The following is an 11977-nucleotide window of genomic DNA, read 5'->3' on the forward strand; positions in this document are numbered from 1 at the left end:
TGTCATAAGTAAACACTTAGCATGTTTTGAATTCATTTGTATGTAAAAAAAAACATGTTTCTTTTGATTTAATATTTTTACTGGGTGATTCCTTATGAAATATACCTATGTATCCATCAACATTATTTGTTAATTCGGTTACACGTTGTATACTAAAAAGCTAAAAATTATAATGCTCTAAAATTAACTGCAAACGACACTAAATATCTGCTTACATTTATTTTTTGTTCACCTAAACTTTTAAGTGTTGTGCATTAAATACCTACGTTTTCATCCCTATCAGTTTTCAAAATACTTTACAAACAAATAACTTTTAAATTTCGCAAAATTTTAACAGAAAGTTGAAAGTTACCAAAGAACCTCTAAAATCGATTTATTCATTGGTTTCCCTTAAACACTTATAAAAACTTTTAAATTGTTAGAATTGCTAATTTTGAATACATTTCCTTAGCTTCATTGTTTAAATCCTTCCGGCTGAGGCATAAGAACACAATATAAAATTAAATACACAACTAAAAATACATAAAGGAATAAACTGTTGACTATACTTGCGAGGTTTATCCGAATTTCTGCATTGTTAATCGAATATTCAGTTTCTCCAGTTGAAATCACTTTCCACTTTGGAACTATAAAATATTTCAAAGACGTTCCTAGAACACTTTCATTAAAACTTACAATCTTAGATGCTGATGTTATTTGCATTCTTAATAGCATATTTAAAGTTACAGTCAATAAAATAACACACGTGGTAACAATAATGGACGCACAATTAAATAACAAAATGAATGGTGTCGCAACTTCGTGAAATGGCAAGAAAACACTCATGATTTCCAATAATGAAAAATGGATGAGTAAGCTAAAACTGATCATAACAATTCGAATGTAACACCTAAAATCCAAAAACACTGAACACAAAGTAAACGCAGCCGTAGCTAAAGATGGTATAATAACGATGGTAACAAAACCTAATGCTTGCCTTTGAAATACAAAGTTAAATTGTATAGACGTTCCATTAATTTGCGTTATGCTACTGTTGTAGTCAATCAAATCCCACCCAGGGCCGTATGTTAAGGAATTAAGTGCTGTTTTCTCAGGAGGAAAGGAAAACTTCACACGGTGATGTTGTTCGGAATGTATAGGTACAGATCGCCGCGCTATAAATATAAATGTACAATTTTTCGTATCGTACGGCCAGTTGTTCAGTTTCGCCTCGCAATTTGTCTGATGATATAACTGTAAAGCACATGTGACGTTCCCTTCACTCATCAGTTTACAGACCGCTGATGGCTTAACCCATTCCGTGTTCGCGTCGTCGTTTAACTGATCCACGTTTTTGAAAGAGCAGGATGGTCTCCAGATGAACATCGATCGAATTTTGGTCTCATCTATGTTGCTATAGTCCTCAGGCTTCCACGCAAGCCTTGAATCCTGCCACTCGAGGAATACCCACGTGCTCATCTCAAAATTATCGTCTTCTTCATTAAAACTGAAGTGTTTTAGAATGAATTTTATTTGGACGGTCGTTGTGTCTGCGCTCGGAGGTTTATAAGAGATGTAGTCTTTAAGGAGATCACTACGAAGTCTTTGTTCAGCTTTGATATCTGTAGATCTGTTGTCTATGGCACTATTTATTGTCACATCAATAAGTGATACTAGGGTTAAAATAATAACTAACATGGTTATCATTTAGTGGTACATAGAATACTGGTGACAAATGCTCTGTAATTTAATACATTGGAATGCGTCTACGCCCCCTTTGATACAATTGCAGTTAAATAATAACCTATACAGTCTGCCTCGGTTATATGATATCTTTTTAAAGTATTCAGTAGGTACTTATGTAAAAACAAGTTTGCTGTGTAATTCTGCGCAAATTGAGTCACGGGTACCAAATTTAAAATAGGGAATAGAATAGAAAACGTTGAATGGGATAGGAAACCGGGTTATTTTTATTTTTTTTAGAAGTTATTACTTACCATCTCACCTGGTGGTGAGTGAAGTCTAAGATAACAGAGAAAGCTTAGGGGTTTGATGCCTATAAAAATACAAACATATATGTATAATATATGTTTATATTTTTAATATATGTTTATTAGTTTATAACATATACCAGAACAAGAAAATAATGCAATAATAAACGCTAATTACGATATTATTTAATAATAAAAACGACTTCAAAAATCGAGTGTCAAAATAGTTATGTCTATCAATACCATATATAAACATTCGGCCGGTTGCGGTAAGTTGTTTTTGTGTTACATCATAATAATAAGATATAACCTCAATTTCAGCAACTTAAACAAAAAGGTTTCTCTTAAACCTGGGTGAATAAATCAAAATAGTTTACAGAATTTTGAAAGATAATTGTTTTTCTACGTAATAAAATTATAACCACCGTGACATAACATAATGTCATTAGGGGTCCAAAGCTCCTAAGAAAATGGGGAATGTCCTTTAGGAATAACAAATTCCCAAGTTGCCCCCGCTGGAAATCTAACTCGGGTCATTCCACTTGTAAGACCGCAGCGGTTACCAATGTGCCAAGTGGTCGTCTTTAGCGTTTAAGTAACCACATATTAGTTATAATAACCGCGACCTGTGATAGAGTACTTTAATAGCTAATTCAATTTGGCGTGTCTTGCCTTAAATTCTTGTGAATAAAAAATTATTATTATATATTGGCCGAATGGCGCAGTTTGCAGCGACCCTGCTTTCTGAGTCCAAGGCCGTGGGTTCGATTCCCACAACTGGACAATGTTTGTGTGATGAGCATGAATGTTATTCAGTGTCCGGGTGTTTATATGTATATTCTAAGTATTTATGTATATTATTCATATAAATATTCATTAAAAAAAAAAAAAAAAAAATTTGCGTGCCATCTGGCACACCTGCCAATAATTTGCCACCTCTGCCATATAAAATCAGGACCGTTATCCCGAAGCTCCAATGGCACTTTCCTCAAGACTTTCCCGGGATTTCCCCCGTGTTCTTTTCTTTCATAAAAACATTCCCTAAATATAAACAGCCGCTATAAATGTTAATGCACCAACCGAGGTGTCTGTGCCCCGCAAGCTACACAAATAGGAGTAGACATAGCACCCGATAGGAATTGATATCAAGTTGTATACAACTTGATATCTATGTAAAGTAGAGTATGACTATGTAGAGTAAAATGTTCTCGCCTAGTATTACCCTACTGAAAAAACACGCACATTATTTAAGTACACCCAGCAGGGCTATACAGGCAGGAGGCAAAAATTATATCCCCCGATTATATCCCCAAGGGATATAAATAACGAGTCCACCTGCTAAATCACGGGAACATGGAATAGGAGAAATTTACCGCCGCTTATTATTACATATATTATCTCTATCATTTATTCTTTTTCTTTTTTTTTTAATTATTAACAATGCTTGAAAATAAAATAAAAAACACTATTAAAAATTTAAAAAAAAAAATAAAAAAACTTCCACCCTCCGCTTGCGGGGCTTTTGAATGCCCAAGCAACCGGTGGTCAGGGCTCCAGAGTGAGGAACCTCCTCACCATACGCGCCGTTTCAAGGACTACTGCCTTCTGTATCCGACCCTTTATCCAACAACCAAGCGAAAGCTTCTTAAGATGTTGGTCGAAGCTTTTCGCGAGAAGACCATTGGCTGAAACGAACTTACACGTATATTATTTGGACATTATTTCCACTGCTCCGCCAGAGTTGCTAAAGCTGTGGGAGAACATAAATTTTTCTCTTTTCCCCGGGGATATAATTGTCCCCTGCCTGCTAGCCGGTCAGTGGTTTGGCTGAAAGGCTTTTGCCGCGCCTGATAAACAAATTACAGCAAAGCGATTTAGACAACCGTTTAGCACCAAGAATTTTTCGTGCAAAGGCGGTCTTATATCGACCTATTACCGGCCCACTCCGCCATAATGAGCATGGGCTCCAGGGCATAATGAGAAGGGGTTAAGGTAGTCGACCACACTGGCCCAGTACAGATTGGTGGACACACACCTTTGAGAATATTATGTAGAACTCTCGGGCGTGCAGGTTTCCTCACGATGTTTTTTTTCACCATTGAAGCAAGGGATATTTTTAATTAATTATTATTTGTTTTATTATCTATACTTATAATAAAACTGTAACTAGATTTCTGTACATTTAATATTTTTTGAAAATTTTGATCGGGGGATGCTTTATGATCGATACTGAGTCCTAAACAGATTTTTATTTAATTTTTGTATGTCTCTCTTTCTGTCTGTCTGTGATCATTAATAAGAATAAAAAAACAAAAACAGCAAAAAATATCCTTTTTGAGAGATTCTGATGCGTGCGAATCGTGAACGGTAAACGTTACGCCAAACGACGGAATTATGTTGTAATAGGAATATCGGATTTGTCGGAATTGTGGTTTCTTTAAAGTTCTATAAAACAGTCCGCGATAACATACGACTACTTATTTTTTAAGTCGACTCATTCGCGGACGAAGTCGTGCCGGTCCGTTAGTTTGTTATATAGTAGAAAATAAAAAATGCAGCAACTATAATGTATGTGTAATGAGAGTTAGATAGGTGAAAGTTCAAGCCTGATCTGCGATTGGTACCGTAAGGATTTTTTTTTAAACTTGGCAAACAATCTTCAATGGAAATTCACATGAATTCGGTCGTCCATTACACATTAAAATACTTTTCTGTTTTCGTAGTTAAATAAAAGTCCTTCCCATCTAGTCATATGGACATGGACCTTTTCTAAAGTAATTCAAAGCTAGTCTTTTTTGCGTTGAGTAAGAAGGGGCAAACGCCATATACTACTAATAAGTATATAGAGTATAATATAATATTAAATAATAATATGATATCAAAATACTAAGATTCATTCAGATGCACTCTGCTAGCTGCTAACTCTCAATCTAATATTATTATATAAAATAATAAATAAATAAATATACTACGACAATACACACATCGCCATCTAGCCCCAAAGTAAGCGTAGCTTGTGTTATGGGAACTAAGATAGCTAATGAATATTTTTTATGAATATAATACACATAAATACTTATAATATACAGATATACACCCAGACACTGAAAAACATTCATGTTCATCACTCAAACATTTTCCCACATTGAACCCACGACCTTGGACTCAGAAAGCAGGGTCGCTGCCCACTGCGCCACTCGGCCGTCGGTAATTATATATATTATTAGATTGAGAGATAAACTTTTTGTAGAACTAAATCAAAACAAAATAATAAAATAAGAAAAATAGCCATTATGTTGCCCGAAGCAAAGTCCTTCTACATATAATTTGACCTAGTGGTCCGATATTTTGACAGATGGATAGCCTCTCCCCAAAAAAACGCAGCATCGCTCATTACGCTGTGTCTCATAAAATTTGAATTTTCGCCGTCGCATCCAGAATTATTTCACTGAAAACGAGACGAGATTATGTAATTTGACAATGGATAAATAAGCTCTGTTGCTTCAAATAAAAGGTGTAAATTCGCTTGGCAGATATATTGTTATTGCTGGCTTTACTTAGGAAGGTGAGCATTTCGCAGGTATTTTTTTAATGTATTGAAATTTTATGATACTTATCTTCATTATTAATCCATTACTGACCCACAGCATGGCACGGCTCTCCTCTCAAAATAAATAAATAAATATATATTATATACTACGACAATACAAACATCGCCATCTAGCCCCAAAGTTTGACGGCCGACTGGCGCAGTGGGCAGCGAACCTGCTTTCTGAGTCCAAGGCCGTGGGTTCGATTCCCACAACTGGAAAATGTTTGTGTGATGAGCATTAAGTGTTTTTCAGCGTCTGGGTGTTTATATGTATTTTCTAAGTATTTATGTATATATAATTCATAAAAATATTCATCAGTCATCTTAGTACCCATAACACAAGCTTACTTTGGGGCTAGGTGGCGATGTGTGTATTGTCGTAGTATATTTAAAAAAAAAAAAAAAAAAGAAGTAAGCGTAGCTTGTGTTATGGGTACTGAGATAATATACATATAAACACCCAGACACCGAAAAACATACATTTTCCAGTTTAAGGAATCGAACTCACGGCCTTGGACTCCGTTGACTTATGCCATTGCCTACCACGCTGGCCGTATGCGGATTGTTAGACTTCACACCCCATTGAGAACATTATGGCGAAGGCGAGCAGGTTTGGCGACCTCCCTGGCGCAACGGTGAGCGCTGTGAATTAAAGTAGGAGGTTCCGGGTTCGGATCTCGGCAGGGGCAATTTAGGAATATATAATTACTGAATTGTCTCTGGTCTGGTTTGGTGGGAGGCTTTGGCCGTGGCTAGTTTCAACCCTGCCGACAAAGACGTGCCGCTAAGCGATTTAGTGTTCCGGTACGATGTTGTGTAAAAACCGATTAGGGGTATGACTTCCATACTCACTAACAGGTTAGCCTACTGCCATCTTAGACTGCACTAACTAACTTAAAGTCCACTTTAAGTTAGTTAGTGCAGTAAAAAAAAAGATTTCCTCACGATGTTTTGCTTCACCGTTCATCATCATCATCATCGTCATCATCAGCCCATCACCGGCCCACTACCCACTACCGGTCTCAGGTACACTGTAGTGGGAATATCATCGTTACCATTATTTCCTGTCGAATATACTATCCCACTTCTGAACAATTCCTGTTTTCTAATGTGAAATAGAAATCTGGGCTTCACCCTTAAGCAACAAGGTTGCTTGGAAAACCACCACAATTTCTAATATATATTATTTAATTAAATTACAACCCACTACCGGTCTCAGGTACACTGTAGTGGGAATATCATCGTTACCATCATTTCCTGTCGAATATACAATCCCACTTCTGAACAATTCCTGTTTTTTAATGTGAAATAGAAATCTGGGCTTCACCCTTAAGCAACTAGGTTGCTTGGAAAACCAACACAATTTCTAATATATATTAAATAATTATTCTATAAATAATAATTATTTGTGTGCACGAAGCCACACTTATGATGTCTAACGTTAGGGGACATCTAAAGTTACGACACCGTTTTGGCGGATCGTTAAATTAGGGGACTCGTAAACTGACACTTGACATCAATCCCTATCCCTATCCCTACTAATATTATAAATGTCAATGTAAATTTGATTGTTGCGCTTTCAAGCAAAAACTGCTTAACCGATCCTCATGAAACTTTGTACACATATTTTTGGAAGTGTTAGAAATAATATAGGATACTTTTATCCTGACATTAAGCTCGGTTCCTTTGGGAGAGGGGATGAGTTTTGAAGATTTTACACCATAACTCCGACAAATTTTAACCGACTTAAATAATTATTTTTGTACTATAGAGGTTATAACATATGTTTCATTTTGCCCAAACTGTGGTTGGAGATAGAGGGCAGAACTCCTTAGCAGACAGCAGCAATAATCCCCTCATTTAATACCTTGTGGCAAGAACCATAGACAAGCCATGTGAAATGCCTAGTGCAAATCGATTGTTGAAAGGTAAATAGGCAACGAAAGAAATAATCAGAAAAAAAAACCACGACCTAGCCTAGCCCCAAAGTTAGCGTAGTATCGTATAGTAAGTTAGCGTAGTCATCATATAATCCAAGATTATGGGTGCTATGATGACTGATGAATATTTTTTTATGAATAATATATACATACTTAATTATAAAATACATATAAACACCCAGACACTGAAAAACAATCCTGTTCATTACACAAACATTTTCCGTTGTGGGAATCCACGGCCTGAGTATTCTATTTATTGATGGCCTATTGGCGCAGTGGGCAGCGACCCTGCTTCCTGAGTCCAAGGCCGTGGGTTCGATTCCCACAACTCCAAAATGTTTGTGTGATGAACATGAATGTTTATCAGTGTCTGGGTGTTTATATTTATACTATAAGTATTTATGTATATTATTCGTAATAAATATATATTCATCAGTCATCTTAGTACCCATAACACAAGCCATGCTTACTTTGGGGCTTTATGTTTGTTTTGTCGTACTATATTTATTTATTTTTTTATTATTTATTTAACTCAATGTCATGAATATTGGTTTCTAATCAAAATTCATTTATTTTAAGTAGGCCTAATATAAGCACTTTTGAAACGTCAAGTCTGTCTGTGTGTAGTAACCCTACCACCGGTTCGGAAGGCAGATTCTACCGAGAAGAAGCCGGCAAGAAACTCAGCAGTTGCTCTTTTCCAATATCAACAATATACATTTTACATTTTATAATTCATTTTTCTATCTTGTGAGAGATGAAAGCGGAACCGGATGCTTCCAAGCAACCTTGTCATTAAGAAATTCATCAATTGTATAATAACCTCGCTGTAATAAATGTGTTTTAACACATTCTTTAAACTTATGCAATGGTAGGTCCAAAATTACCTTAGGAATCATATTATAAAAGCGTATACTCAATTCCACAAGTTACTTCTGCACCTTTCGCAGACGATATTCAGACAATATTCAATCAAATATAATTTCAATTCTTTCTTGAAAACTATCTATTAATTTATTAATAATTATTCTGAAATATCTGAATAATGAAATTATAGTTATCACAAGTTTAACTACCCACTTTACAAAATTACTGTAACACTACCTGTGTAACAAGAAAAGGTTAAATTACCTCACTACAGCTAGTTTTCTTTGGGTTGGGAAAAAGTTAACAAATGTACCCGTGTTTTTGTCACCACCTGAGCCGTCACGTCGACCCTACCCGCCGGACAGCTGACAAATGGTTTCCACGAAAAATGGCGTCAGTTAGCCCACTTGCCCTACTTTGTGCTTTAATAACTAGAGATGGCCGAGATCTGGCTTGACGACCTCCTTGGCACAACGGTGTGCGCTGTGAATTTAAGAAAGAGGTCCCTGGTTCAATTCTTGGCAGTTGCAATTTGGGAGGTTATAATTTTTTTTTTTTTTTTATTTATTTGTGAACAATAACATATCCTAACCACTAATGAATGCAACGATGATCACTGTAAAAGTTTGAAACTGCGTACCAGTGATCACGCCCGCCTCCAAAACTTAAAATTTACCACTGTTCACTTAATATTTATCAAAAAATCTATCAATTATCTAATCATTATCAATATCATCATCCCATTAACTATAGGGCCCACATATAAGCACGAGTCTCTTCTCAGAATGAGAAGGGCTTAGGCCGTAGTCTACGACGCTGGCCGAGTGCGGATTGGTAGACTTCACACGCCTTTGAGAACGTTACGGCAAACTCTCAGGCATGTAGGTTTCCTCACGATGTTTTCCTTTACCGTTTAGAGCAAGTGCTATTTAAATTAATTAAATTGAAAACGCACATAACTCCAAAAAGTTAGTTAAGCGTGCCGGGGCTCGAACTCGGTCTCAACGAAAAAAAAGTCGAAGCCTTACAGGATATAGCCTATTTATCCGTTGAACGGACATAAAATAGATTTCTCCGACGGAACGGTCTCCGATGACATTTTATCACGACCATTGTAGCTGTTGAGACAAACATGACATGAAACAGGCGCGCTTGCATCTCTAAGTTTAGTATGGAATGTATTTGAAAAACTTGAAAAGTGGATAGCAAATTTTTAAACGCAAGAACGCAGTAAGTTAAATCTTGAGAAATGCATAAGCTTGTAAGAAGCATTAAAAGCGATGTCTTGAAACCAGGCGCTGAAACCCGCTGACGGGGGCGAAGTCGCATTCTTCCAAATCTTGAGAGACATCTCGACACCTCCAACACTCGTTGGATTCACTATGTATAAATGCGGGAATACAAAATGCTTTTTGTTCAGTAACATGGAAAATCTACTAAGCGACAGCATTTTCCGCAAAATATGTTTGCCAGATTTATGCGGATGCTTGTGTCACGTGTAAAAGTTAGTTTCGAGAAATACTGTAACCTCGAAGCGGTGATTTTTTCTTGCTCCTCGTGGTAAAATGCTTGGATTGCCTGTCCTTTTGGGCAGGGCAGAGGTCACGTATATCCGAACTAAAAACCACCACCGCAAATCCCTCTCGTTGGCTTTACTAGAGACGCCCAACCCGGAAGCCGAGTGCCGAGTGCCAGGACTCCCACGCTAAAGAGGAGGGGATCGGGACGGCTTGAATCCCCCCCCCCCCCCCCCCCCCCGCCAAGATTAAGGCTTAAACCCTTTTCATTTATAAACGTTTCAAGCAATTAAAATATCACTTGCTTCTACTGCCTGAGAGTTCTAAACAATGCCCTCAAAGTCGTGTAAAGCCCACCAATCCGCACAAACCCAGCGTGGTGGACTACTACCTAAACCCTTCTCATTGTGGGTGGCCCGCGCCATGTAGTAAGCCGGTAACGGGATGATATATATATATTGGCTTTAATGACGAACATTCGCGATTCAGCAGCATAGTGGGTTTAAACTACATAAAAAAATACATCTCCTATAGAATAGGAGATGTGTTCCCAGCTGTGGGATAATAAAAGGCTAATAATGATCGCGTGTCTAAATTGATTGTGCAAAGTTGGTAGAATATTTTCCAATTAAAAGTTATGTGACACGCCTCTCGGTTCCCACAATCCAAAAGTTTTGCGGCAATCAAAATATTTTGGGGCAGTTAGAAAATTTACGGTATGTTTTATTATTTTTTAGTAAATTCGCCCACGCTCATAATATTTCAATTTAAATAGGTACTCTATATCTCAAAATAAGCTTTTTATCATAAATTTTTATATAAAACATAGAAAACCGGCCAAGTGTAGTCGGACTTCCACCTCGAGGATTCCGTAGGTACATCAGAGAGAAGTTAAAATTTTTTTGTTTTTTTTGGTAAAGATAAATTATATAAAAATACACAGTTTATTACATATTTGTTGTCACCAGTTACTGTCTAACATTGTAATATTACATAGAAATTTCTGTTTACAGTTTTTTGTATAAATAACGAACAAACAAACAACTTTATTTTACAACTTTAAATTTATTATCATCATAGTCACTTCAACCGATTGACGTCAAGATCTAGACATAAGTCGTTGGTAGGAAGTTGCAAAATCCACGTCTGGGCCGTTGTCTCCAAGGGCTCCTAGCGACTCGCTTGATGACGCCTGTCCACCTCGTATCAATCTGTAGGTTTTAAGATTACAATGGGATTATGAACGTTTAGTAACTTAGGTTGATTTAAAGGTAACACAACACTCGACTTCAGATTGTTGCAAACAAAAACACCACCTAAAACAAAAAGATCGTAGCTTTTCCGTGCATTTTCCGTTTTCACTTTTTTTTAAGAACCTGATAGTTGCATAGCCAAAGTAATCAGTAATTTAATATAAACATTTATGGTTTTTTTAAATTTCATCCATAAATTTGAATAAATAACTGAATGATCTTTATAATTTGTACTAAGCAAAAAATCGTGTAGAGTATAAACCAATATAGACAGAAAAAAGTTCAAGACGCACTGGACCAGCGTGGTGGACCAATCTTAACCCCTTTTCATTGTGGGACGAGACCCGCAGGGTGATTACGTATCTCGCGCCAGCAATGCGACAGGCGTAAATCTTGCAATCACTGCTGTCAAACGTCACTTTTGTTTATTTATTGTATGGAAAAGTGACGTTTGACAGCAGGGTTTGCTTATTTACGCCTGTCGCATTGCTGTCGCGAGATACGTAATCACCCTGCAGTGCGTTGCAGTGGGCCGGTAATGGGATAGATTTGAAGATAATGATGTCCTATTAACGATAAACCTTCGAAGAAAAATTGCGTTTGTAAAAAAATATAGAATTGTAACACTGTGTGAAATTTCCAAGTCAGAAATTGTCAAGTCACTCCATCGACCACATTTCGATTTTGCTAACACTAACATACATACTGGATCAAACAGTCGGTTAAGCAATTTACAAATTCCCTACACCTTTTCCACCGAATATGTTTTTATCATCTGCCAGTTTCGAATTGTTCGGAGCCGCGCCGGGGGGACATGTCAGATTTGTGCAAAAGTTTT

The 11977-nt window shown here is 36.9% G+C and overlaps 1 protein-coding gene across 1 annotated transcript; it reads right to left on the reverse strand.

The window, feature by feature from the left end:
• Positions 1–89: 89 nt before the first annotated feature.
• LOC120634512 (acetylcholine receptor subunit gamma-like) lies at positions 90–1686 on the reverse strand. The gene has a single exon (XM_039905187.1). It carries the CDS (start codon positions 1684–1686, stop codon positions 454–456), a length of 1233 nt encoding a protein of 410 aa, XP_039761121.1. The 3' UTR covers positions 90–453.
• Positions 1687–11977: the final 10291 nt, after the last annotated feature.

Source organism: Pararge aegeria, chromosome 24 (genome assembly GCF_905163445.1).
Source record: "Pararge aegeria chromosome 24, ilParAegt1.1, whole genome shotgun sequence".
Classification (NCBI taxonomy): domain Eukaryota; kingdom Metazoa; phylum Arthropoda; class Insecta; order Lepidoptera; family Nymphalidae; genus Pararge; species Pararge aegeria.

What these genes read in the sequence shown, in the direction of transcription:
- LOC120634512 (XM_039905187.1), bottom strand. Translation starts at nt 1,686, where the DNA reads ATGATAACCATGTTAGTTATTATTTTAACCCTAGTATCACTTATTGAT.